Here is a 27,373-nt window from a genome sequence, read left to right as displayed (position 1 = left end):
CCCTCACTTTCATGTGACGCTTAAAAAAAGAGTCAAACACACAGAGCTAGAGAATAAAACAGTGGTTCCAATGGGCAGTGGGGAGGAGGAAATGCGGAATGTAGGTCAAAGGATTCAAAGTGGCTGGCACACAGGATGAGCGAGCCTAGAGATCTGATGTGCACACGAGGACTACAGTTAATAATACTGCATTTAATTCAGGATTTTACTAAAAGAGATTTTAGGTGCTCTTGTCACACACACACACACACACACACACACAAAGGGCAACTATGTGAGAAGTGGATATGTTGATTTACTTGACTATAGTAACCATTTTACTATGTATATACTGTATACATAGTATACATATGTATATATTGATATATGTATATCAAAACATCATGTTGTACACCTTAAATGTTTACAACAGGCCGGGCGCAGTGGCTCGTGCCTGTAATCCCAGCACTTTGGGAGGCTGAGGCAGGTGGATCACGAAGTCAAGAGATCGAGACCATCCTGGCCAACATGGTGAAACCCTGTCTCTACTAAAAATACAAAAATTAGTTGGGCGTGGTGGTGGGCGCCTATAGTCCCAGCTACTTGGGGGGCTGAGGCAGGAGAATTGCATGAACCCGGGGGGCGGAGCTTGCAGTGAGCCGAGATGGTACCACTTCACTCCAGCCTGGCGACAGAGCGAGACTCCGCCACAAAAAAAAAAAAAAAAAAAATTACAACAAAAAATGCTGATCCTTATCAAAGTATCAATATACTTTGAGAAGGCAAGACTGTATGTCAAGCATTTCTGAAAGATATCAAACAAAAACTCCTGAAGTTTCACTAAAGTGCTCTCTCTTGAGATGTGCGGTGAATGAAAGAATCTTGTACTGAGAAACACACCACTGACTATAAACCACTGGCAGTATGATGAATTTACTGCCAGCAATCCAGGGCCGCTGCTGCAAAAACAAAGTCAGGACTAGGAGAGATTATCATAAAAAGAGTGAAGAAGGCCGGGCATGGTGGCTCACACCTGTTATCCCAGCACCTTGGGAGGCTGAGGCAAGAGGATCGCTTGAGCCCAGGAGTTTGAGACCAGCCTGGGCAACATAATGAGACTTCATGTCTACAAAATAGTAATAAAAAAAAACCTAGCATGGTGGCACACACCTGAAGTCCCAGCTACTCAGGAGGCTGAGGTGGGAGGATTGCTTGAGCCCGGAAGGTTGAGGCTGCAGTGAGCCAAGATCATACTACTGCATTCCAGCCTGGGCAACAAAGTGAGACCCTACCTCAAAAAAAAAAAAAAAAGAAAAAAGTGTGAAGGACATTGACTAAGAGCTCCTTGAGAGGCTAGAACACATAGAGACCCATGCCTATAGGAAATATTTCTAAAGAGATCTAAAATTGACAGTCAAAAGGTTATTGTGAAGGGCTGGACTTAAATCTTTTCCCCTTAGATACTAGAAAATACACAACTTATTAAGTTAAAGTATTTGCTTACACTTAAGTCACATTTTTTAAAAAGCCACTAAAATCCCATGCTTTAATGGTATGAGTACACAGTTCAAAACACTGTACCATGGTATCCCCTCACTGGTACTTGGAACACAAATGAAACACATCTTGATAAAGTATCTTCCTATTTGGAATGTGCAAGACATAATTTACTAAGTTGATTCTTTTCAACTATTAGGGACTGAATTTTATTCTCAAAGAGATGATCACAGAACATGAGAATTAAACAAACATTCCTATAAAAGAAACGGATGCTTTTATTCAACCTGAGTTAAAACCACAATGAATCATATCAGAGTTTATGGGAATCATAATAAATGAATAGTTAACCACTCACAAAATCAAAGCCATCAACATACTGAGATAACACACATTAATTAGTGCTATAGTTCAAAACATACCCTTTATTTAGCACACAAAATAACCATAAAAGTAATGTCTATACGCTCTAACCAAAAATTTTAAAAATTAAAAATAGCACAATTCTACGATTCTGATTTTACCAAGAAAATAAACCCTTTTTTTGGCACATGTTGTTTTATCAAAATGGAAAGCTGAGTCAGGCTGCTCTGCTTTTCACAACATAAATAAGCATTCATGCTATCACGCTTGGGAAATTAACTCGGTGACAAAAAATTCACTGGAAAATAGAATCCTTGGAAAAATGGGGTCAGGTGCCATCCACTGGGAGGCAATGATAATGTGTGTCCTTGGTTATTAGCACAAAGTCAGGCAGCACACTATAATTTTAGTTACATGCAACTCTGTAGGAACACATGTGGCCTGAAAGTTACATGCAAGAGTGAAAAGAACTGCTGTGTAGGGACTGAGGAATGATGGGTGTTTTTCTTTAAATGTCATTTCACGTTTTAAAGGAAAATAAATCAAGTAGGTAGGTAAAAATTACTGAACTAAAGAGATACTAAAGAACAGAAGACTGGCAAATTGAGAAAATCCAGTTTCATGATTAAGAGTGACTCAAGAAGGATGTCTTAGTCATGAAGAGGGTGCTGGAAGACAGTTTATATCTTTGGGTATTTACGGCAGGTCAGAATTAAAGATTTACCTTTTTCCTTACTATTTACATAAAAAGCTGGTTTATCTGAAAAAAGTATCAATCCAGACTTGCCAATAAAGTGGCTCTTAGGGACTGTATTATTGATCTACAATGACTGCCTGGAGACACAAAAGACCCTGAAGGACTTTTTTGATTAGCAAAACAAAAACAGAAACAAAATCAGAAAAGCAAAAAACAGTTAATTTTTGTTTGGTCAAGTTTACTCAACCAGACCACCTTGATACCAACAATGCTGGAGAGCATTTGGCAAGAGCAGGACCACAATGCCAAATTCCTTGGAAAGGTAGACTTCCTGTGATAATTTCACAGATTGGCAAATTTGTGGGTTTTTTTCCATAGTAGCTTTTGAGAATGTTAGTTTCTGGCTGGGGCGGTGGCTCACACCTGTAATCCCAGCACTTCGGGAGGCAAAGGCAGGTGGATTGCTTGCGCCCAGGAGTTCGAGACCAGCCTGGGTAACATGGTGAGACCCCATCTCTAATTTTATAAAATTAAAAAAAAAAAAAAAAAAGAGAATGTTATTTTCCTATAAGGCCTGGGTGTCCTAAGTACTAAGACATGTCTGTTGTTGTCCATTCCTTCATAACATTTCTCATAACCCATAATTTATTTCTCATCTGTCTCCCCTGAAAGGGCAGGGGCCTTGTCTATTCTGTTCGTTACCATATACCCCAGCACTTAATAATGTCTGGTATATGTAAGTGCTTAATAAATATTAGTTCAATGAATAAATGAAGTATGAATGAATCTCATACAGTCCAACAGACCTGGGGGGAAAGTGGAAAAAACAAAAACCCTAAAAAAAAACTTAAGGAAGACAGATAAGCAACAGTTCTATCAGTTGGGGTTATTAGACTTAATGCCAAAAAATTTACCATCATTTCACAACTGACAATAGTTGTTTAGAGATTCAAAATATCTGAAAGATTTCAGTTGAAAGTTAATATAAAAACAGTGTTCTCTGGAAGACTCATTTACAAATAAATTAATTAAAGGCCTGTTACCAAACCAAGATACAATAGGAGCCTAATGTTTTGTTTGTTTTAAGATGGAGAAGACTCTGCTGCATGCACTTGGAGGTCTAGATTTCCATAGAGGGCACGTAGCATATTGAGGACCTTTTCTTGAATGGTGTCAACTTGGTCAGAAGGACAGTAATCATCCAGACTTGACCTAGAACCAAGAAGAGAAAGAGAAAGAAGAAAAATACACATAGGATAAAATCATACTGTGAGGAAAAGCTGCATGTGTTGATTTCAATGTAAAACAGAAATTAAGGTGTGCTGAATTTTGGATCAATATCAGTTGAAAGCTAGTAAAGGTTTACCTTGTGTTAGGCACCTCACATAAATTATGTTCTTTAATTTTCACAGCAACTTTATGAAAGAGGCACAATTAGTATCCCTTTAAAGATATCTGAAACAAACAGATTAACCTGTGCAAGGTGAAATGTGGCATGAGCCTTAGTGCTTGATTGCTAGATCACTGTTTGCCTGAAAGTGAGATGTTGCTTGGGAATACAGGGGCTTAGTATCTTAGTGATGGGACATCTTTTATTATGTGTGTGCTACGGCTAGAAATGATGAGAGTCGAGGTTTTCCAACTGATAAAAGGATTCTATTTCTAAAAATGATTTGTTAACCACAAAATTATAAAGGATCCATGGCTTGGTCCAAAATGAAATGTGGCGATGTGCTGGTGTTGGATTTACTTTCCTAGGCAGTAGGAAGCAGAAAAAAGCAAAGTAGGTTGGGGCAGATATCTGTATTTTGGGAGTCTTCAGAACTTACCAACTACAATCTGAGTTGCGCTGGGCAGTTACAATGCTGCTGCCAATTACAACTGGATTAACCAGTGTCTCCTAGTTCTGGATAAGGGTGAATAAAGCCTTCTAGAGGATAGAGTGAGAAGAGCAGCACAGAAATCTTTATAGAAGGAACTAGAATTAGTTATCTGGCCTACTCCTTAGTACAAGTATTTCAAACCTAAAGAGATAATCTGTAAGACCACTGATAAACTCCACACTCTGCTAACCAGGTTATTGTTGTGGCTTGATGTGAAAATTTAAGACACAATAAATAATATAGAGAACTTTAATTTTTAAAAAAAATTTTTCTTGAGACCGTCTTGCTCTGTTGCCCAGGCTGGAGTGCAGTGGCACAATCTTGGCTCACTGCAATCTCCACCTTCTGGGTTCAAGCGATTCTTCTGCCTCAGCCTCCTGAGTAGCTGGGATTACAGGTGCCTGCCACCATGCCTGGCTAATTTATATATTTTTAGTAGAGACAGGGTTTCATCATGTTGGCTAGGCTGGTCTTGAACTCCTGAACTCAGGTGATCTGCCCACCTTGGCCTCCCAAAGTGCTGGGATTATAGGGGTGAGCTACCAGGTCTGGCTTGAGAAACTTTATTAAATACTAACATATACATATGGACAAAGGCCTACTTTATTTTTCAAGACAACAGCTTCCTTTGTTGTTTAGTGGCATGATCATGGCTGATTGCAGCCTCAACCTCCTGGGCTCAAGCAATCCACCCACCTTGGCCTCCCAAAGTGCTGGCGTTACAGGTGTAAGCCACTATGCTCAGCAAGACCTATTTTAAAGTGTCATATGTAAAAACTCAATTTATAAGTCTTAACAAATAAAGAGTACTGCAATACTTTTGGAAAGATTTTTGACTTTTTTTTTGAGACAGGGTCTCATTTTGTCACTCAGGCTGGAGTGCAGTGGCATGATCTTGGCTCACTGCAGCCTCAGCTCCACAAATAGCTGGGACTACAGGCACATGCCATCATGCCCAGCTAATTTTTTTTTTGTTTTTGTTTTTTTTTTGTAGAGACAGGGTTTTGCCATGTTGCCCAGGCTGGTCTCAAACTCCTGAGCTCAGGCGATCCACCCACCTCCAACTCCCAAAATGCCAGGATTACAGGTGTGAGGCCACTGCACCTGGCAAATTTTTGACTTCTTTAAACACTATTAGAGTGGTTCTTGATGGGAGCTACTCCCATGAAGGTGTTTTGAAAATCTTAGTACATTTTTGATTGACACAATGAATAGAGGACACTACTGACATTTAGGGGACTGGGACAAGAGGGCTGGGCTGCTAGAGAAGCTTGCAACAGGCAGGATCATCCTGCAATATGAATAGCTGTCCTGTGTCTTGAATGTTTTCAAAGTCTACTGAGTACTCATGTAAGTGAAAAAGTGATTTTTAATTTTTTGAGCCTATGACATAGTTTGACTGTGTCCCCATGCAAATCTCATCTTGAATTGTATCTTCCATAATTCCCATTGCAGTGGGAGGGACCTGGTGGGAGATAATTGACTCATGGCAGTGGTTTCACCCATACTGTTCTTGTGGTAGTGAATAAATCTCATGAGATCTGAGGCTTTTATAAGGAGAAACCTCTTTTGCTTGGTTCTCATTCTCTCTTTGCCTGCTGCCATCCATGTAAGACATGACTTGCTCCTCCTTGCTTTCTGCCACGATTGTGAGGCTTCCCCAGCCACGTGGAACTATAAGTTAAATTAAACCTCTTTCTTTTGTATATTGCCCAGTCTCAGGTATGTCTCTATCAGTAGCACGAAAACAGATGAATACAGCCTAGAACTGAACACTTTTTTATATAGAAAAGTATTTTTAAAAAATGCATTAAATATGAACTAAATTTTCCAGGAACGTAACTACACTGTAAATTGGGGAAAGACTGGACTTTAATTGCAGATCCTTATGAAGAGGCTGTTCAATGACTGAAAAAATGTCATTATGGCAATGCTGTTCATGGCATCTGGTCAACACATGGTATCTGCATTTGTAACTGCCACATTTACATCATGTAGTGTAACTGCTACAGTACATTTTTAACTGCATGTCTTAAATATGTGAGTCTAGTTTGGCATTTTAATATATTTTATTATCAATTACTTTAATTCCTCCTATGTGTATAGGTATTATGTGTATAGTAGGTTATATTACATATATAATGTATATTATCTACATATATTATGAATATTATCTATATATATTTAAATTACATATAGGTAGGTTACATTATATGAGGTTTCAGAATGAAAAGGATGTTACAAAATGTTTGTCATGAATTACATATTATTAGCCTGGTACTTAAAGTACTTATTTTAGAACCTCATACTTCCATACAAAACCAGCCCAAAAATTAACATAGGAAAGCATTATTAAATTGTTATAACTATTCAGCAATTATATTCAAATTTAAAACATGGCAACAGCTAAATATTAATTGGTAGGACACAGAAATGAGAATTCTTGTGTTCATCTGAATCTTACCAATTGCAAAGACAAGATAACAATAACTACATTGTTTGCATATCATCACTAATAGGGAAGAGAAAAAGGCCAGGTGCGGTTGCTCATGCCTGTAATCTCAGCATTTTGGGAGGCCGAGGTGAGCGGATCACCTGAGGTCAGGAGTTTGAGACCAGCCTGATCAACATGGAGAAACCCCGTCTCTATGAAAAATACAAAATTAGCCAGGCGTGGTGGTGCATGCCTGTAATCCCAGCTACTTGGGAGGCTGAGGCAGGAGAACTGCTTGAACCCGGGAGGCAGAGGTTGCAGTGAGCCAAGATTGTGCCACTGCACTCCAGCCTGGGCAACAAGAGCGTAATTCCTCTCAAACAAACAGACAAAAAAACCAGGGAAGAGAAAATACAACATCTAAATTTTGAGCTGAGTAGGTAAAAAAAATTCGTATTATTTTATTAGTAATCATTATATTTACCTATAGAAATTGTATTAGCTTCCTACTGCCGCTATAAAAAATTGCCACAAACTTAGTAGCTTAAAGCAACACTAAATTATTATCATATACTTTTGGAGGTCAGAAGTCCTAAAATAAAGGTGTCGACAGGGCTGCATTCTTTTTGTAAGATCCCAGGGATAATCTGTCCCCTGGCCTTTTCTAACTTCTAAAGGCTGCCTGTGTTCATGGCCTCCATCTTCAAAGCCGGCAGGGCAGAATTTTCTAATCACTCTCTCTGATTCTGACCCTCCTGCCTTTCTCTTCTAAGGACCCTTGTGATTACATTGGGCCCACTTGGTGAATCCAGGAGAACCACCACATCTCAAAATCCTTGAGTTAATCACACTGAGAATTCCCTTCTTCCATATAATGCAACACATTCACAGGTTCCAGAGATTAGGATGTGCACATCTCTGGTTTGCTATTATTCTGCTGAACACACTTACCTTGCAATTGTCACAAGAGTAGGATTTGGCAAATTTTTCAGTAAATAATGCACAGATTGAATAAGATACTCTATTTCTTGTTCTGTGCTGATATGGTGAGGAAGTTCTGAATAATCGCAGGTTAAACCAGCCTGGTGAACCTGAAAATAAGACAATTAAAAATTACACTGTATGACAGTTGTTTTTATAAGCTTCTTTAATCATCAATGGCCTTATTGACAAATCTTTACTTTTATTGATACATAAAAGATGTGCATATTTTCAGGGTACATGTGATAATTTAATACATTCATAATAGCATATACAGATCAAATCAGGGTAACTGGAATATCCAACACCTTAAATATGACAAACTTTTAATTTTTAATATCTTTATGCTTTGGGATTATTTTTTCCCTAACAGTTTCTATGTCATAAAAGTTATCTGCTCTCTGAAGTGTTGGTAGAACTCACCTATATACTGTCTGGGCCAGATGCCTCTTCTTAGAATAATTCTTTCCTTCTTTATTTTATGATTATTGGTCTTTACTTGAGTTAATTTTGGTAATTTGCATTTTCTATCAAATTATCCATTTCATCTAGATTCTAAAAAGTTGAGGCTGGGCATGGTGGCTCATGCCTGTAATCCCAGCACTTTGGGAGGCTGAGGCAGGTGGATCACCTGAGGTCGGGAGTTTGAGACCAGCCTGCCCAACATGGAGAAACCCCGTCTCTACTAAAAATACAAAATTAGCCGGGTGTGGTGGCACATGCCTATAATCCCAGCTTCTGCTAAGGCAGGAGAATCACCTGAACCCGGGAGGCAGAGGTTACGGTGAGCTGAGATCGTGCCATTGCACTCTAGCCTGGATAACAAGAGTGAAACTCCGTATCAAAAAAAAAAAAAAAAAGTTGATACAAAACTGTACATAATATTCTCATCTCATTTTTAACACATTATTTTACTTTTAAAATATTAATACATGCAACTAGTACTATATTCCAAGCTTTGAGAGGATACAAGATAAATTTGTCCTACCTTATTTAACTGTTTTCTTGTGTATCCTTTATGTGTAACCATAAACTACTGCTATCTACATGTGTGTTTTAAATTTAAATGAATGATATCCAGTCTCAGCACTAAACTAAACTTGCCTGAAAGTTAGAAGTGGCTCACACGCTACCATTCTGCAACCTTAACTTTAATGTTTTGAAAAATGGAACTTAACTATGTCATAGTTTTGCCTGGAGTATACAAGTCAAAGCATGAAAAAACACACTAATCAACTATTTTACTAGAGGCTCTGGATACACATCCACAGTTTAACTGGCAATAATCAGTCAGTGTGATAAAAGGATGAATTCTGAATGTTCATTTTGCCAAAATAGTAAATTTAGCGTTCTCTCTCTGCAGCTGTAGGCACATCATAATTGATTACATAATCTGTGACTGAACCCTAGCCATTCCGTCCCCCAAAAAACATCAAACCCACCCAGCGAAAAAAATCCAGATGCAATGTAATGATTAAAGCAGACCTGCCTGCAGACATATTTGATAATATTGTATGCACTCAAAGCATTTTCTTTCTCTTTTTAAATATGACACAAAGTCTCACTCTGTTGCCCAAGCTGGAGTGCAATGGCACGATCTCAGCTCACTGTAACCACCTAGGCTCAAGCAATCCTCCTGCCTCAGCATCTCAAGTAGCTCGGACTACAGGCGTGTGCCACCACATCTGGCTAATTTTTGTACTTTTTGTAGAGACAGGGTTTTGCCATGTTGCCCAGGCTGGTCTCAAACTCCTGGGCTCAAGTGATCTACCTGCCCTGGCCTCCCAAAGTGCAGGGATTACAGGTGTGAGCCACCGCTCCTGGCCTCAAAATATTTTCAAACCTTAAGTATCTTGCAATGATCTTAAATACCATTCTTAAAAAATGTAAGTCTTGGCTGGGCACGGTGGCTCACGCCTGTAATCCCAGCACTTTGGGAGGCCGAGGTGGGTGGATCATGAGGTCAGGAGATCGAGACCATGGTGCAACCCTGTCTCTACTAAAAATACAAAAAATTAGCTGGGTGTGGTGGTGGGCGCCTGTAGTCCCAGCTACTCGGGAGGCTGAGGCAGGAGAATGGCGTGAACCCAGGAGTCGGAGCTTGCAGTGAGCCAAGATCACGCCACTGCACTCCAGCCTGGGCGACAGAGAGTGAGTCCGTCTCAAAAAAAAAAAAAAAAAGTAAGTCTTGGAAGCGTTTATTCAGGGTAACTTGAATGTATGCTCCCGGAAAAAAAAAAATTAAACAGAACAGTGTAAGTCTTGGATTTGCTCAGGTTTCACCAAAATATTCTTTTGCTCATTATATGGTTTTGCTGTATCTCCACTCAAATCTCATCTTGAATCGTAACTCCCACAATTCCCATGTGTCATGGGAGAAACCTAGTGGGAGGTGATTATGGCAGCAGGTCTTTCCTGCACTGTTCTCATGACAGTGAATGAGTATCAGGAGAACTGATGGTTTTTTTTGTTGTTGTTTTGTTTTTTTTGAGACGGAATCTCACTTTGTCACCCAGGCTGGAGTGCAGTGGCATGACCTCGGCTCACTGCAAGCTCCGCCTCCCAGGTTCATGACATTCTCCTGCCTCAGCCTCCGGAGTAGCTGGGACTACAGGTGCCCACCACCACGCCTGGCTAATTTTTCAGTAGAGATGGGGTTTCACCATGTTAGCCAGGATGGTCTCGATCTTCTGACCTCATGATCTGCCCGCCTCAGCCTCCCAAAGTGCTGGGATTACAGGTGTGAGCCACCGCGCCCGGACGAGATCTGATGGTTTTATTTTTTTTGAGACGGAATTTCACTCTTGTTGCCCAGGCTGGAGTGCAATGGCACAATCTTGGCTGACCGCAACCTCCACCTCCTGGGTTCAAGCGATCATCTTGCCTCAGCCTCCCGAGCAGCTGGGATTATAGGGATACGCCACCATGCCCGGCTAATTTTGTATTTTTCATAGAGATGGGGTTTCTCCATGTTAGTCAGGCTGGTCTCAAACTCCTGACCTCAGGTGATCCACTCGCCTCGGCCTCCCAAAATGCTAGGATTACAGGTGTGAGCCACTGTGCCCGGTTGGAGATCTGATGGTTTTAAAAACAGACGTCTCCCTGCAGAGAAGCTGTCTCTTCTTGTCTGCTGTCATGTGAGATGTGTCTTTCACCTTCTGCCATGATTGTGAGGCTGCTCCAGCCATGTGGAACACTAAGTCCATTAAACCTTTCTTTTGTAAATTGCCCAGTCTTGGGTATGTCTTTATCAGCAGTGTGAAAACAGACTAATACAGTAAATTGGTACCAGTAGAGTGGGACGCTGTTGAAAAGGTCCCTGAAAATGTGGAAGCAACTTTGGAACTGGCAGAGGTTGGAACAGTTTGGAGGGTTCAGAAGAAGGCAGGGAAATGTGGAACAGTTTGGAATTTCCTAGAGACTTGTTGAATGGCTTGGACCAAAATGCTGATGACACGGACAATGAAATCCAGAATGAGGTGGTCTCAGATGGAGATGAAGAATTTGCTGGGAACTGGAACAAAGGTGACTCTTGTTATATTTTAGCAAAGAGACTGGTGGCATTTTGCCCTTGCTCTAGAGATGTGTGGAACTTTGAATTTGAGAGATGATTTAGCATATCTGGTGGAAGAAATTTCTAAGCAGCAAAACATTCAAGAGGAGACTTGGGTGCTGTTAAAGGCAACCAGTTTTTTTTTTGAAATGGAGTCTTGCTCTGTCACCCAAGCTGGAGTGCAGTGGTACCATCTCGGCTCACTGCAGCCTTCGCCTCTCAGGTTCAAGCGATTCTTTGCCTTAGCCTCCTGAGTAGCTAGGATTACAGGTGTGTCCTGCCACACCCAGGTAAGTTTTGTATTTTCAGTAGAGAAGGGGTTTCGACATGTTGGTCAGGTTGGTCTTGAACTCCCGGCCTCAAATGATCCACCTGCCTTGGCCTCTCAAAGTGCTGGGATTATAGGTGTGAACCACCGCACCTGGCCAAGGCATTCAGTTTTAAGAGGGAAACAGAGCATAAAAGTTTGGAAAATTTGCAGCCTGACAATGTGAAAGAAAAGAAAATTCCATTTTTTGAGAAGAAATTCAAGCTGGCTGCAGAAATTTGCATAAGTAACGAGGAGCCAAATGTTAATCCCCAAGACAATAGAGAAAATGTATCCAGCGCATGTCAGAGACCTTTGCGGTAGCCCCTCCCGTCACAGGCCTGAAGGTTTAGGAGGAAAAAACTGTTTCATGGGCAGGGCTCAGGGTCCCAGTGCTGTGTACAGCCTAGGGACTTGGTGTCCTGTGTCTCAGCTGCTCCAGCCATGGTTAAAATGGACCAATATAGAGCTCGGGCTGTGGCTTCAGAGGATGGCCTTGGCAGCTTCCAGTTAGTGGTGAGCCTGCGAGTGCACAGAAGTCAAGAATTGAAGTTTGAGAACTTCTGCCGAGATTTCAGAAGATGTATGGAAATACCTGGATGCCCAGGCAGAAGTTTGCTGCAGGGGCAGGGCCCTCGTGGAGAACCTCTGCTAGGGCAGTGTGGAAGGGAAATGTGAGGTTGGATCCCCACCCAGAGTCCCTAGGGGCACCACCTAGTAGAGCTGTGAGAAGAGGGCCACTGTCTGTCCTCCAGACTCCAGAATGGTAGATCGACTGACAGTTTGTACCGTGTACCTGGAAAAGCTGCAGACACTCAACACCAGCCCATGAAAGCTGCCAGGAGGGAGGTTGTACCCCGCAAAGCCATAGGGGCAGAGCTGCCCAAGACAATGCGAACCCACCTCTTGCATCAGAGTGACCTGGATGTGAGACACGGAGTCAAATACGATCTTTTTGGAGCTTTAAGATTTGACTGAAGATGGACTTCAGACTTGCATTGCCCGTTTGTTTGGGCCAATTCTTCCCATTTGGAACGGCTGTATTTACCCAATGCTTGTACATCCATTGTATCTCGGATGTAACTAACTTGCTTTTGATTTTACAGGCTCATAGGTGGAAGGGACCTGCCTTGTCTCAGATGAGATGTTGGACTGTGGACTTCTGAGTTAATGCTGAAATGAGTTGAGACTTTGAGGGACTGTTGGGAAGGCATGAATGGTTTTGAAACGTGAGGACATGAGATTTGGGAGGGGCGAAGGGTAGAATGATAAGGTTTGGCTGTATCCCCACCCAAATCTCATCTTGAATTGTAATGCCCACAATTCCCACATGTTGTGGGAGGAACCCGACGGGAGGTGATTGAATTGTGGGGGTGGGTCTTTCCTGTGCTGTTCTCATGACAGTCAATGAGTCTCAAGAGATCTCATGGTTTTAAAAACGGGAGTCTCCCTGTACAAGCTTTCTCTTCTCTTGTCTGTCACCATGTAAGACATGCCTTTCACCTTCCACCATGACTGTGAGGCCTCCCCAGTCATATGGAACTGTAAGTCCATTAAATCTCTTTTGTAAATTGCCTAGTCTCGGGTATGTCTTTATCAGCAGTGTGAAAACAGACACCTCTTATTTTAAAGAATACCAGCAAATTCTTATAAATGTAATCAATACTTAAATCAATACTTCAGTTTTAGTCAAAGTGGTCTGATTGTATTCCATAAGTAAATAAAATATGCAAACTCAGCTTACTGAAGTAAGAGAAAGACCACACTAAGAGGCAGGACTTGGAAGTCTTAGCCCTGGCATCAAATCTGAGAAAAGTCACTTGAACAATTTTTTTTGAGATGGAATCTCGCTCTGTCACCCAGGCTGGAGTGCAGTGGCGCGATCTGGGCTCACTGCAAGCTCTGCCTCCCAGGTTCACACCATTCTCCTGCCTCAACTTCCCGAGTAGCTTGGACTACAGGCGCCCGCCACCATGCCCGGCTAATTTTTTGTTATTTTTAGTAGAGACAGGGTTTCACCATGTTAGCCAGGATGGTCTCGATCTCCTGACCTCGTGATCTGCTGGCCTCAGCCTCCCAAAGTGCTGGGATTATGGGTGTGAGCCACCGCGCCCGGACGCTTGAATATTTTAAGCTGTAGCTTTCTCATCTCAAGTACTGGGTCAAATGGGAAAATATATGCTTCAAAGACTGCAAAATGATATACAAATAAATTATGACTAAAAGTATCTTTGGCTATAGCATTCAGATCCCTGTTGACAAACAGCTAACACATTTAAAATATGCTAGTCACAGCTCTCTCTTTTTTCTTTTCTTACGGTTTTTACAAACAGAAAAGTTTTTTTTTTTTTTTTTTGAGGCGGAGTCTCGCTCTGTCGCCCGGACTGGAGTGCAGTGGCCGGATCTCAGCTCACTGCAAGCTCCGCCTCCTGGGTTTACGCCATTCTCCTGCCTCAGCCTCCCGAGTAGCTGGGACTACAGGCGCCCGCCACCTCGCCCGGCTAGTTTTTGTATTTTTAGTAGAGACGGGGTTTCACCATGTTAGCCAGGATGGTCTCGATCTCCTGACCTCGTGATCCGCCCGTCTCGGCCTCCCAAAGTGCTGGGATTACAAACAGAAAAGTTTTTAAATAGGGAAGAAAAGAAGGAGGAAGGGAGTATAAATACTCATCAATAAAAAATGGACCATTTTAGAAATTGTGTACTTTTCTTTTGTCTGGTGAAGAGAGATCTGACCACAGACAAAACTAAAAAAATACACAGGACTTTTGCTTCATATGTAAAATTGAGGAAAAAATGTTTTTCCTGGAAAACTTTTCCAGGAAAACAGTATTCTGTTTCAATGTATGTATTTTTTCCCCTCATTTCTTTTCTTAATAATTATTTCACACTTCACAGGAACACAAACAAAAACGAACCACTTTAACAAAAAGCAAATTCTTCTACCCAGAAAATTGTCTTTACAAAGGGTCAATTTTACACGTTAATATAAAATATTTACCATTTCATAGTCTGGTACTTCCATCCGTTTTTTCAAACTCTGTACAAGGGGAACTAGTGATTCCATTCTGGAAAAAAGTCATCCCACTCAATTAAACATCACAACCACTGCAACTAAAATGACAATAGTAAATGATACATTATACTAACATTTACCATAACAACATGCTTCATATCGTACTTGGGAAATAAAAGATAAAGCTGTTCAAATATCTTAAAATATTAAGAAATAAAAGTTTCCTGTTTTCTTACCCAAAACATTGATATAACACTGATATAACATTGATGCTTTTAAGGTATTAAGTTTAGGTGGACCTTCTGGAAGCTCTGATTGGCTAATGCTTCTAGCGTTTTAATTCCTCCTCCACAAATATTCACTAATTTGCTGGAAGTAAAGAAAGAAAGAAAAAAGGAGGCATGGAGGCTTGCCTGCTTGCCCACTTGTCCTGTTACTTTTTCCTTTTTATTAATGACATTTTCTAGGCCTCTGGACCCTAACCAACCACCTCACTTCCCTAGACATAGTGAAGCCTCCATGCTGAGGGTCTGGCTCTTTAGGGTCATGATTAGTTTGGGGAGACTTTTCTTTCAGTGTCATCTACTTTTCCTTTATGCTATTTTTTCTCCCTTCAATACCAAGCACTGCCTAAACTCACTACTGTTGCAAGTCTCATCATATCTTCAAGTCTGCGATAGAACTCTCTGCTGGTGACGAGAAGCTCAATGGGCATGCTCAGTAGGCAGAGTGGGTTTCAGTGGAAGTCTGTGGGCTGGACTTAGGATTCCAAGGTTTCCAGGCCTATTTTGTTGTTGTTGTTAAAGTTTTAAACTTAGCTTGAGACTTCATTAAATAACAAAATAATAGGTTTTTTTCAGTATTTCTAGGAAGACTCCTGTCCTGTGACTTACTTCTCTATCTCCCTCTTCTATCATTTCAAAAAAGAGGGAATCATTTTAGAACCCTATACTAAAGAGGAAAAAGCATTAACTGATGTTTTTTTCCTTCTTTTTTTGAGACAGGGCCTCCCTCTGTCACCCAGGCTGGAGTGCAGTGGTGCGATCTCAGCTCACTGCAGCCTTGACCTCAAGTGATCCTCCCACCTCAGCCTCCCAAGTAGTTGGGGCCACAGGTGCATGACACCATGCCTGGCTAATTTTTTGTATTTTTTTGTAAAGACAGGATTTCACCATGTCATCCAGGCTGGTCTCGAACTCCTGAGCTCAGGTGATCTGCTCACCTTGGCCTCCCAAAGTGCTCAGATTATAGGCATGAGCCACCACGCCTGGCCATTAACTGATGTTAAAGTGCCTAATCAATACTTACTGATGTGATTAATATTACTTTGAATTATTCTTCCACATCACTGCTTTGTTAGTGTCAATAATTAAAGCTTTATGATGTTTACATTTTAGGGATGCTTCTGAATATTTTAAGTAAAAATTACAATGAGTATTTTGAATAGATAATACATGCACATAGCAAAAGAAATAATTTATCACTCATATACTTCATCATTTAGCCATAGAATTCCTTTTCCCAGAGGCAACCACTGTTCCAGGTTCTTCCATATTCTTCTAGAGATCTGCTGAATTATTTTTAATAACCATAACATGACAAATCTTACTGGTTGTTCATGTTCTGGCCTAAAGTATTATTGATTCTAATTTCCCATTTTATCTTGCTATCTTACAACTGATTTTCTTTTGTTTACACTAGAGAGAATAATATGACAGTTTGTGGGAGATTACTTTTAAAATAAGCTAGTTCTGGTTTTCCTATGCTCATGGGGACAAAAAGTTTGTCTGAATGGTTTTATTTTAGTTTTCTAGCCGTTTGAGATTACATGATTTAAGAATTATTTTAGAGAAAAATCACTGTAATATTTATGTCAATATTCTTTCACGCCAGCTTCAATACCAAAGACTTTTACTGAAAAAGAACTCTCTTCACACTTTCAAGGTAATATGAACAGTCAGTCAAATAAATGACCTGATGGAGAATCTAGCCTTCAAATACTGTTCCTTCATGTTAAGAGATTGAAAATACCCTTCCACTTATATTTGGGTTTTCCTTAAAAGAAGGTAAGTTTTTGCACTGGGGTTTTTTTGTGTGTGTGTTGTTTGTTTGTTTTTTTGAGATGGAGTCTCACTCTGTCGCCCAGGCTGAGTGCAGTGGCGTGATCCCGGCTTATTGCAAGCTCCGCCTCCCGGGTTCATTCCATTCTCCTGCCTCCTGTATTCTCCTGTAGCTGGGACTGCAGGCGCCCGACACCACGCTCAGTTACTTTTTTCTTTTTTTTGTATTTTTAGTAGAGACTGGGTTTCACCGTGTTGGCCAGGATGGTCTCGATCTCCTGACCTCGTGATCTGCCCGCCTCAGCCTCCCAAAGTGCTGGGATTACAGGTGTGAGCCACTGCACCCAGCCAAGTTTTTGCACTGTAATTTACTTGTCAAGTAATTTACTTTTCTGTTGTTAGGTTAGTATTTTTTTCTTATTCTACGTAGAACAGGGAATGTCTATGTACTACTCATCTTTAATTCTCTTTAAGACCTCGTACAGTATTTCATATTTAGGGGCAGCTACCGCACAAAGACTAAAAACATGCCCACTTACTATGTGACTTTGGGCAATTTCCTTAACCTTGGTTTTTTCATCTATAAAATTGACATAATAAGAATAAAACTATAAGGCTGTTGTAACGAGTATATGGGATAAGGCAAGGAAAAATATTAGATAAAGGGTACACAGGCCGGGTGTGGTGGCTCAAGCCTGTAATCCCAGCACTTTGGGAGGCCGAGACGGGTGGATCACGAGGTCAGGAGATCGAGACCATCCTGGCTAACATGGTGAAACCCCGTCTCTACTAAAAAAATACAAAAAAAACTAGCTGGGCGAGGTGGTGGGCGCCTGTAGTCCCAGCTACTTGGGAGGCTGTGGCAGGAGAATGGCGTAAACCCGGGAGGCAGAGCTTGCAGTGAACTGAGATCTGGCCACTGCACTCCAGCCCAGGCGACAGAGCGAGACTCTGTCTCAAAAAAAAAAAAGTACACAGAAAATACTCAATAATGTCTACTGTTGTTAGTAAATGTGTTGAAATTTAATACTAATTCTTTTTTCTCTCTCTTTCTTTTTTCAGACAAGTCTCTGTCACCCAGGGTAGAGTGCAGTGGCATGATCACAGCTCACTGCAGACTCAAACTCCTAGGCTCAAGCAATCCTCCCACTTCAGCCTCCCAAGTAACTGCGAGCAGTGGCTGTAGTGGCTACAGGTAGGTGCCACCATATCTGGCTAATTAAAAAACTTTTTTTTAGAGACAGGGTCTTATTACATTACCCAGACTGGTCTGGAACTCCTGGCCTCAAGTGATCCTCTCCTGCCTCAGCATCCCAAGAAGCTGAATACTAAGTTTTTAAAAGCAATGTATCTTGCAAATTTAGGAACATATCTAGGACCGAAAGTTAGTAGAGTTGGGGGAAAAAATATTTGAGAGTCTTACCCAGGGTTTGAAGCCCATCTCTGTACAGTTTCTTCATCATCACCATCACACAAATCAGCAAAAGTGGCTTCTAAATCCTCTAACTGATGAATTCGAGTATCAACAATATCTACCAAATCTTCCTTTAAATACATTGAAAAGCTGAGATTATATAGTTATTCTTTCAAAAAACGAGCAACATTCCATTACAAAAAAAACTTGGCTCTATTAGTTAAAACACAATTTTCAAGGACTAACCATAGGCTTTGCCAATACACACACACACACACACACACACACACACACACACACTCACGTTCATCAGTCTTTGAGATCACTGTAGTAATTTGCAAGATATTATTAGTTATATGATAAATGAATAAAACCCCAAAGAAACAAATGGAGGATACCTCTGTTAGGTTGGTGCCAGGTTTCTTAAATTTGTACAGCTCTTGTAAGATTTTGTACTCTTCCTGGAAAACAAAACAAAAAATCCACATACCAGAAGAAAAAAAGTTAAAAATTTTTAATGATATGCTTTAAGGAAGAGACAGCCTTGCTTGTGATACAAGAACATCTTAGATAATTATTTAAAGGTTTGTATGGGAGAATGAGGCAAAATGTATACTTTAGATTTTTATTGTAATAATTTTATTGTAAATATTGTAAAATTTATTTTACTGTAAATATTACTTCTTCAAGGCAACTCTATCCAGCTGGGCATGACAATACTATGTAAAAATTACCTAAGGAAGCATACTTGGTGGCTAATGGGTCACGACATGAAAATATTTTAAATAATATTCCACTATATAAATGGCATGTCCTAGGATATAAACAGACTTTAGCTGTTTACAGGAAATATACGTATCTTTAATAACAACAACAAAGAACTCCCCATGTCCACTTTGCAGCCATTTCTCTAACAACAGAAGAGAACTCTGAAGTACAAAGGCAATACTGGAGGCAGAATATCAAAGACATAGAACCTCGGTCAGGAGGCTCCACTAAGGGGAGAAAGAGGTTTGCTATACAAACTTTGTAGGATAATGTTTCCCCTTGTTTAGCACAGCTACATGGATCCATTACATAGGTGGGTACACCTGGCCCCAGTAATCCTATTTAGGAGTATTCTCGGAAAGAGGTTATACCCAAGAGCTAAAATTCATTAAGCACAATGTTGTAGCACATCTTCAGTGCTTTATTCATTATAACAATCCTGAGTTGGGTATGACTATTATTCTGATTTGGTACTTGAAGAAACTATGGGTCAGAAAGATTAAGTAATTTTCCGAAAATCATATAGCTAATAAACAGTAGAGGTGACAATAGAACTTAACTCCCCTAACTTTTGAACATGCTTCTTTTTTTTTTTCTTTTTTGAGATGGAGTCTCACTCTGTCACCCAGGCTGGATGGAGTGCAGGGGTGTGATCATGACTCACTGCAGCCTTGACCTCCCAGGCTTAAGTGATCCTCCTATCTTGGCCTCCCAAGTAGTGGGACCATAGGCACGTGCCACTATGCCTGGTTAGATTAAATTTTTTTTTTTTTTTTTTTTATAGAGATGGGGTCTTGCTACATTGCCTACACTGTTCTCAAACTCCTTGGCTCAAGTGGTCCTCCTGCTTTGGCCTCCCAAAGTACTGGGATTATACGCGTGAGCCACCGTACCCAGCCTGAACATGCTCTTAAAAAAACAAAAGATGAACATCTGTCTTTCCTAATGATATTGAAAAAATTGCTACTAAATAATAGAGTGTAATATATGTTTTTAAAAAAGTCTATTGTACCAAAGGGTCTAAAAGCTATAAAAATCCCTGTGTTTCCAGGTTTCCTGATAGCACTCTAAAATGAATAACTGCCACTGAATTTCTTATGTAACCTTCTAGAAACTTTCATTACAAATATTTACTACAAATATTTAGGTGAGTAATCAGGCACGTCACTGTTTAAGGAATAATCTGTTATACAGGATTCATGTATAGAATATCTCTGGAAAGATACACAAGAAACTGATCACAGTATTTGTTTCTGAAACAAAGAACTGAGGGAATAGGGATAAGAGAGTGTGCTGTTTTTCAATGTACATTTGTCCCTTGGTATCTGTGGGGGATTGGTTCGGGGACCTCCTGTGGATACCAAAATATGTGGATGCTCAAGTCCCTGATATATAATAGTGTAGTATTTGCATATAACCTATGCATACCCTCTTATATGCTTTAAGTCATCTCTAAATTACTTATGGTATCTAATACAGTGTAAATCCTATGTAAATAGTTGTTATATTGTATTGTTTTTTATTTGTATTATTTTTTACTCTTGTTATTTCTAGTTGTTTTTTATTTTTTCTGAATATTTCCTATCTGTGGCTGGTTAAATCCATGGATACAGAGGGCTGACTGTATATACCTGTACTGTATGATTTAATTTTTATCCATCACCCATGTATATATTACCCAAATTAATAAATGAAAAATAATGAATACTATCTATAGCAGGAGTTGGCAATCCACAGCCTATAGCCTGTTTTTGTATGGCCCTCAAGTTAAGAATGGTATATACAACTTTAACAGGTTTAGAAAACAACAGAAAAGGGTATTAGTAGAGAATGTGAACCCCAAAGCCTAAAATAATTGCTAGCTGTCGGTTGAAACTGTTTGCTGACTCCTCATCTAGAGAAAAGCCATACAATTCTCAAGATCTATGTGTTAAAAATACAATATTTACCTGAGTGAACATTTCTTTGAAGGGATTCTTCACAGAAAAAAAATCCAAGTCAATATCTAAAACAAATGCCTTCCCTTTCTTTAAAATTTCCAGAATCTCCCCAGTGCTGGCGGCAGTCTGGCATTCCTGATTTTCAGAAGAACATGAACATGATGGTTCTAGGCAAGTCTGGTCACTTCTCTGTGTTGCTGCGTCCTTTTCCAGTCCTTCTGAAGAAGAGTCACAGTTAGTAGAGGCAGTGTTTTCCGAATCTTCCAGGGCTAGCTTTGGTTTCTTAGCAGAAGACACTGCATCGTTTTCTTCTTGATTGTTACAGAGTTTATAAGGTTTTACCATAATTACATCCAATTGTAAAGGTTTTTGGTTCTCTAGCTGGTCTTCAGGTACATACAGACCATCACTTAGGAAGTAATGATCTGTACTTGTAACCCTGAATCAGAGGAAAAAACAATTTTTAAGAAGAATGGGCAAATTAGTTGACATTTCACTATGGCATGGCAGAAATATAAGAACGGATCTATTTGACAAAAACTGAGAGCAGTCTCTAGTATTTGTACTTCCTGTTCTTCTGTAGAAATAGCATTCCTCAAATTCTTAGCTGGACACACAGCTGCCCCACATAAAGACTACATTTCAGTCTGCCTTGTAGCCTGGTGTGGCCATGTGATTAAATTCAGGCCAGTGGTTGTGAATGGAAGAAAAGCATACAGAGCTTTGCTCTCCTGTTTCCTGCTGACTGGCATATGAACACAGAGGTGGCAAGCCACCTTGGACTATAAAGACAAGGGCAGTATTCTAGAGATGGTGGTGCAAAAAGATAGAAGGAACTAGGGTTCCCCAAACTCTAGAGCTGCCACATAGGCCTGGACTGTGTACACTGAATTCTAATACAAGAATAAACTCTCTTGTTTAAGCCAGTGTTCCTTTGTTCTCTCTCATACCAGCTGCATCTTTATCCAAAAAATCACTGAAGAGAAAAATTTCATCTGGAAATAATTTCTCTTGATAGAAACTCCCCGACATATTTTAGAGCTTTGTTAATTTCTATATAACCATAGTATTTTCAATATGAAAGGTGACTCGGTAAATACTTTGAACAGTGAAGCCAAATACTTCTTCTAGAGGCATGCCTTACCCACCTAAAATAATGGTTAATATTTATTTCCCACTTGCCCTCTCCCACTTGCCCTGTCCCAGCATACACAGCTGTAAACTTTAAAAGCTATTTTCCAAAAACAGATTAATGACATAGTAAACTAATGTCCAAGCTTATTAAAACTGTACAACCCTAAGATGAGGCTGTATCCCCCAACCTAAATTAATATTCTTTTTAATAACAGCAGTTTTCCCATGTTCCTATCATACAAACATAAAAATATTTGTCAAACTGAACACCTACATGTATATGTGTCTATTCCATAAATTTTTACTTGCAGGATTAACCAAAATCATGCATCAAAATCTTCCAAAATTGTTAATCACACACAGAGTTTCAAATGTCTGTGTCAGATTGCTGAAAATTATTTGATTTTGTAGGTTAAATCAGGCCTACCCACTGAAGTACTCAATAAAAACCCTACTACTATTTCACACATACCTGTAGTATGTACAATATTTATATGCTGAGTCTTAATTATTTCTTTTGAATTATATCGGAAATAAATACAATTTTCATATATCACAACCAAGCCATTTGTGTGGATAAGAATATATACCACAAAAGTTAATTGTGTCATTAAGAATAAATTAGAAATAAAGTATCATTTTCAGAGAGGAAGACTATCTGATTTTCAATTACCATTTCATTCCATTATCCCTAAGGTTCTAGAACGTTATGGCTATACTGCTTAAAATATTTATCCCATTACAAGAGAATTTTAAAGTCAAGAACATATTGATATTTCTAAAAGTATTATACTATCGCAAGATACAGAAAACATTGGTTAAATAGCTTATACAATAAAAACAGTTGCACATGTATCTCAAGTCAGAGGATACTGTAATTTACTTTAGATTAAGTACTTATCTGAAACTAATTATATTATAATCAAGAAAATTAAAGCCCTAAATCTACTCATTCAGCAGTTGGATTTATAAAAAAATCAAAGTGAGATAATTTTGCCCTTTCACTGCTAATTATTGTTTTTTTTGTTTTTGTTTTTGTTTTTTTTTTGAGATGGAGTCTCACTCTGTTGCCCAGGCTGGAGTGCAGTGGCACGATCTTAGCTCACTGCAAGCTCCGCCACCCAGGTTCACGTCATTCTGCCTCCTCAGCCTCCCGAGTAGCTGGGACTACAGGTGCCCGCCATCATGACTGGCTAATTTTGTTTTTGTATTTTTAGTAGAGACGGAGTTTCATCATTTTAGCCAGGATGGTCTCGATCTCCTGACCTCGTGATCTGCCTACCTCGGCTTCCCCAAAGTGCTGGGATTACAGGGTGAGCCACCGCAGCAAATTCAGCAGACAACAGTTACATTGAAAGGAAACAGTAAAATGTACTACTGAATATATAAATCTATAAAATACTTCAATGGCTTAAGGAGTTAATCAGCAATGAAGCCCAAATTGCAGGCGCTAAAGATCACATTCAAAATCTAATTTGACCAGCAACTAAATATAAATGGTACATGAAGAACATCAAGAGACTTAAAAGTTTGTTCTTCATGTTTTGAGAACTCTTTGGAGAAGCTGAGGCTTAATCTGATCCTATTTGTGTGCAGAGACTTATGAAGTTATTATAGGAATCCAAAATAAGAAATGTTCAATCACATCCATATTCACAAATCTGAGGAAATTACCTGATTGTTGTGGTAGAAGTGTCTTTACCTACTAAAAAGTGGTGTTTTCCCTCTCTGATTTGCTGAGCCCATGTGGGATGAAACCATACTACATGTGAAAAATGGCCAGCATAAACCGCAGGCATAATCCAATTTTCAATACTTAATTCTCTGGAAAAGAAATAGAGAGACAACATTAGAACTTTTAAGGTGTTTTTTTTCCCCAAGTGTAATTTCATCCACAACATTTTAAGACCACAGGTCTCAAAGTATGGTCCCTTGAGTGGTTCCTGAGACTTTTTCAGGGACATCACTATTACAAAACTATTTTCATGAAAATACTAAGGTATTATTTCCTGTTTTCACTTATTGACATTTGCAAAGATGGTACAAAGGCACTGGTGGGTTAATGTTCCAACATTAATTAAGGCAGCAGCACCAAACTGTTAGTAGTTACTATATTTCTCGTTACCAACCACTGCCAAAATAAATAAATAAATAAATATAAAAGTTTCATTTGAGAACATCTTGATTTTATTACATTTCCATCTTGAGTATACATTTTACAATATTCTGTGTGGCAAAATGAGAGATGCACAGAAAGCTCTCCTGCTACATAGTTTGAAGCACAACAGTTGTCTCAAGGAAAAGCACTTGTTGTGACTGAAATTTGAGGTGAACACCATTTATCTTGAAAGGAGTGATCAATAAACTATGGTTATTCACACTTGATACTGAATTGCTGAATTCTACATTTCAAATAAGCTTAAATAAACTACTACTTTTCAAGTTTTGATGCACTATCAAAGAATATTCACAATTATCTGAAGAGGCTATGAAAATACTCTTTCCTTTTCCAATTACATGTCTGTGAAAGCCTGAATTTTCATCATATTTTTCAACCAAAACAACATATGGCAATGGACTAAATGCAGAAATAGACATGAGAATCCAATGGTCTCTATAAAGGCAAATATTAAAAGGATTAAACATTGGCCAGGCTGTTTTTGTAAACAAAGTTTTTTTGGTTTGTTTCTTTCAAGAGATGGGGTCTGGTTGTGTTGCCCAGTCTGGAGTGCAGAGGCTATCCACAGGCTTGACCACAGCCTGGAACTGCTGGCCTCATGTGATCTTCCCACCTCAGCCTCCTGAGTAGCTGGGACTACAGGTTCATCCACCATGCCCAGCTTGTAAATAAAGTTTTATTGGAATACAGCTACTGTCATTTGTTTACACAGTGCCTGTGATTGTTTTCACACTACAAAGGCAAAGATAAATAGCTGCAACAAAGACCATACGGCCAGCAAACCTAAAATATTTACTAACCTGGCTCTTTAAGAAAGTTGTCAACACTTGTTCTAAATAAAATGAAAAGGCAAAAAGACAAACAAAAACCCCCCAAACCCTTGAGTTTAGCAGTCTATTTCCTATAATTACTTATTATCTACCACAAATTTTACTTCAAACACAAAAGACCATGAATAAAATCACATATTACCCGAAGAGTGTTTCCTTATCAAACACAGTGTCTGCTGGCATATTCACAGGAATAAGGAGGTCTGGATGTGAGTCAAAATGTAAAAAACTTATATTACTGGCAGGAAGATGCTTTGAGCCTATGGCCCGGTATATAAAGGGTAGAACCTGTAAAACACACAGGCACACAATCAGAATTAACACTGAAACCATGAGCACACACTCAACTGCAGACTGAAAAATGCTAAGTAATGCACATAATTGAAAGCATACTATGTTGCTGAAAAGTGGAAAAAGATAAAATTTATTGTAGATGGTGCAGATGATGATAATCTCGAGCATTACTTCATCCTCAGAACTTCCAACCTGCACCTCTAGCTGCCTTCCTGCTGCCACCTAGAACTCAACAGGTCATGTGGGGAAACAGACCAGGACTGGGGCTCAGGAACAAACTACCGCTTAATGCCTGCCCTAACATTAACTAGGTGTTCAAGGTATCCTAGGTCTCAAAGCATTTTTTTTTCCTTTAAAAAGGGATAGGGTCTTGCTCAGTCACCCAGCCTGGAGAGCAGTGGTGTGATCATGGCTCACTGCAGCCTTGGGCTCCTGGGCTCACGCGATCCTCCCACCTCAGTCTCCTGAGTAGCTGGGATTACAGGCATGCACCACTACGCCCAGCTAATTTTTTCACTTCTATTTTTGTAGTGATGGGATTTCGCTCTGCTGTCCAGACTGGTTAGGGTCTTTTTGGTACCCTTAGAATGGTGGGGTTGGGCTAGGTGGTCCACAAAGGCCATTTCTCCTCTTACATCTTCTCTAATTCTAGGTTTAATACCTAATTTGAAAGCACCGTCTAACCTAGGCTTTCTCATTATCTCAAGGTCATAGACACTATATCCAGGTCCTGAGAAACCTATCTTCCTCTCCTATTAACTGTCAGTATCAGTAAATCCCTTTTATGTTTTAACATCCATAGAACCGCCTCCCATCCCAAGCCTACTGATGCCACTTTAAAACAAATTTATTAGATCCATGGGCCTCCTTTGTTGACTTGGATAAGTCTAGATTAAGACACCAATTTAGCTACTGTAAATCAGCACGGCCATAAACACGGAAACCCCTTTTAGTGTTTATCTATGCGGGGCACCGTGTTAAAATATATATTTTTTACACAATATGGGCCGTGTGTAGCAGCTCACGCCTGTAATCCCAGCACTTTGGGAGGCCGACGGGGGCCAATCACGTGAGGTCAGACGTTCAGACCATCCTGGCTAATATGGCGAAGCCCCGTCTCTACTCAAAATACAAAAATTAGCTGGGCACGGTGATGTGTGCCTGTGATCCCAGCTACTCAGGAGGCTGAGGCAGGAGAATCGCTCGACCCCAGGAGGCGGAGGTTGCAGTGAGCCGAAATCGCGCCACTGCACTCCAGTCTGGGCAACAGAGAGAGACTCTGTCTCAAAAAAGGAAAAAAAAAAAAAAAGAGTTTTAAACACAATATGCATACAATAATACTCCTAACAGCCCTGTGAGTCCTACGATTACTGTCCCCATTTCACATCAGAGTCCACATAAGGCCTCCCATCTAAACAGCAGGGTTGTCGTGGCGATTCCAGGAGACACTTGGAAGCCAGAGTTAATTGCAGGTTACGGTCACAGGGCTCTGCAGCCAGCCTGTCCAGGTTTGAATCCCGACGCCACCAGTTGTTTGGTCCTGGGATTTGGGGGCAAACCGAGGTGAATAAGTTGCCTCGACTCGTAGGAAGCTCCCATAAATGTTAGTTCTTATTCTTCCTAGTTAGCTGTTTTGGGGTCCTCCCCACAGCAACGGAATCGGGCAGTTTAACCGAATCGGGAGGCCAGACTCTCTGGCCTCCGATGCTAAGGTTGCGCCGTCTGCTTGGTCCTCTGAGCGTCACGGTTTCCGCTGATTCTGCCCCAGAGCCCGGCCGCCGTCCACTCACCTCTTGATGATCCTCCACCACCCACACTGGGAGCTTGGGGTAACGCCGAAGACCAGCGCGCCCTCCCGCGGAGTCACTCATGTTTTTGCGCGGGTCAGCTTTGCAGCAAAGCGGCGGCAGCTGGACAAGACCCGGGAAAGCCGGCTCAACCCGGCCTGCCCTCTCCGGGCGGAAGCGCTCCCTCACCCGGTTGTGTTTTTGGATTGGAGGACGTAGAAGGAGGGGGCGGGCTCCAAAGGGTTCTTTGCTGACGA

The 27,373-nt window shown here is 40.3% G+C and overlaps 1 protein-coding gene across 2 annotated transcripts; it reads right to left on the bottom strand.

Moving 5' to 3' along the window:
• Positions 1-1,658: 1,658 nt before the first annotated feature.
• On the bottom strand, positions 1,659-27,318 carry CUNH5orf22 (chromosome unknown C5orf22 homolog). Of its 2 annotated transcripts, XM_033179274.1 has the most exons (9): positions 27,120-27,318; positions 25,178-25,323; positions 23,701-23,850; positions 20,902-21,331; positions 18,583-18,645; positions 18,194-18,315; positions 14,696-14,762; positions 7,805-7,944; positions 1,659-3,748 (listed from the first exon to the last, which is right to left on the bottom strand). In XM_033179274.1, the coding sequence occupies exons 1-9, from the start codon at positions 27,198-27,200 to the stop codon at positions 3,619-3,621; spliced, it is 1,329 nt and encodes a 442-aa protein (XP_033035165.1). In that variant the 5' UTR covers positions 27,201-27,318; the 3' UTR covers positions 1,659-3,618. The 2 variants fall into 2 exon arrangements, with proteins under 2 accessions (XP_033035165.1, XP_033035166.1); XM_033179275.1 differs by lacking the exon at positions 25,178-25,323 and having other exon boundaries at positions 27,120-27,258.
• Positions 27,319-27,373: the final 55 nt, after the last annotated feature.

This window comes from Trachypithecus francoisi, unplaced genomic scaffold, assembly GCF_009764315.1.
Source record: "Trachypithecus francoisi isolate TF-2019V2 unplaced genomic scaffold, Tfra_2.0 Lachesis_group2, whole genome shotgun sequence".
NCBI lineage: Eukaryota > Metazoa > Chordata > Mammalia > Primates > Cercopithecidae > Trachypithecus > Trachypithecus francoisi.
The sequence above is the reverse complement of the archived record's forward strand: the minus strand, read 5'-3'. Positions and strand labels throughout refer to the sequence as shown.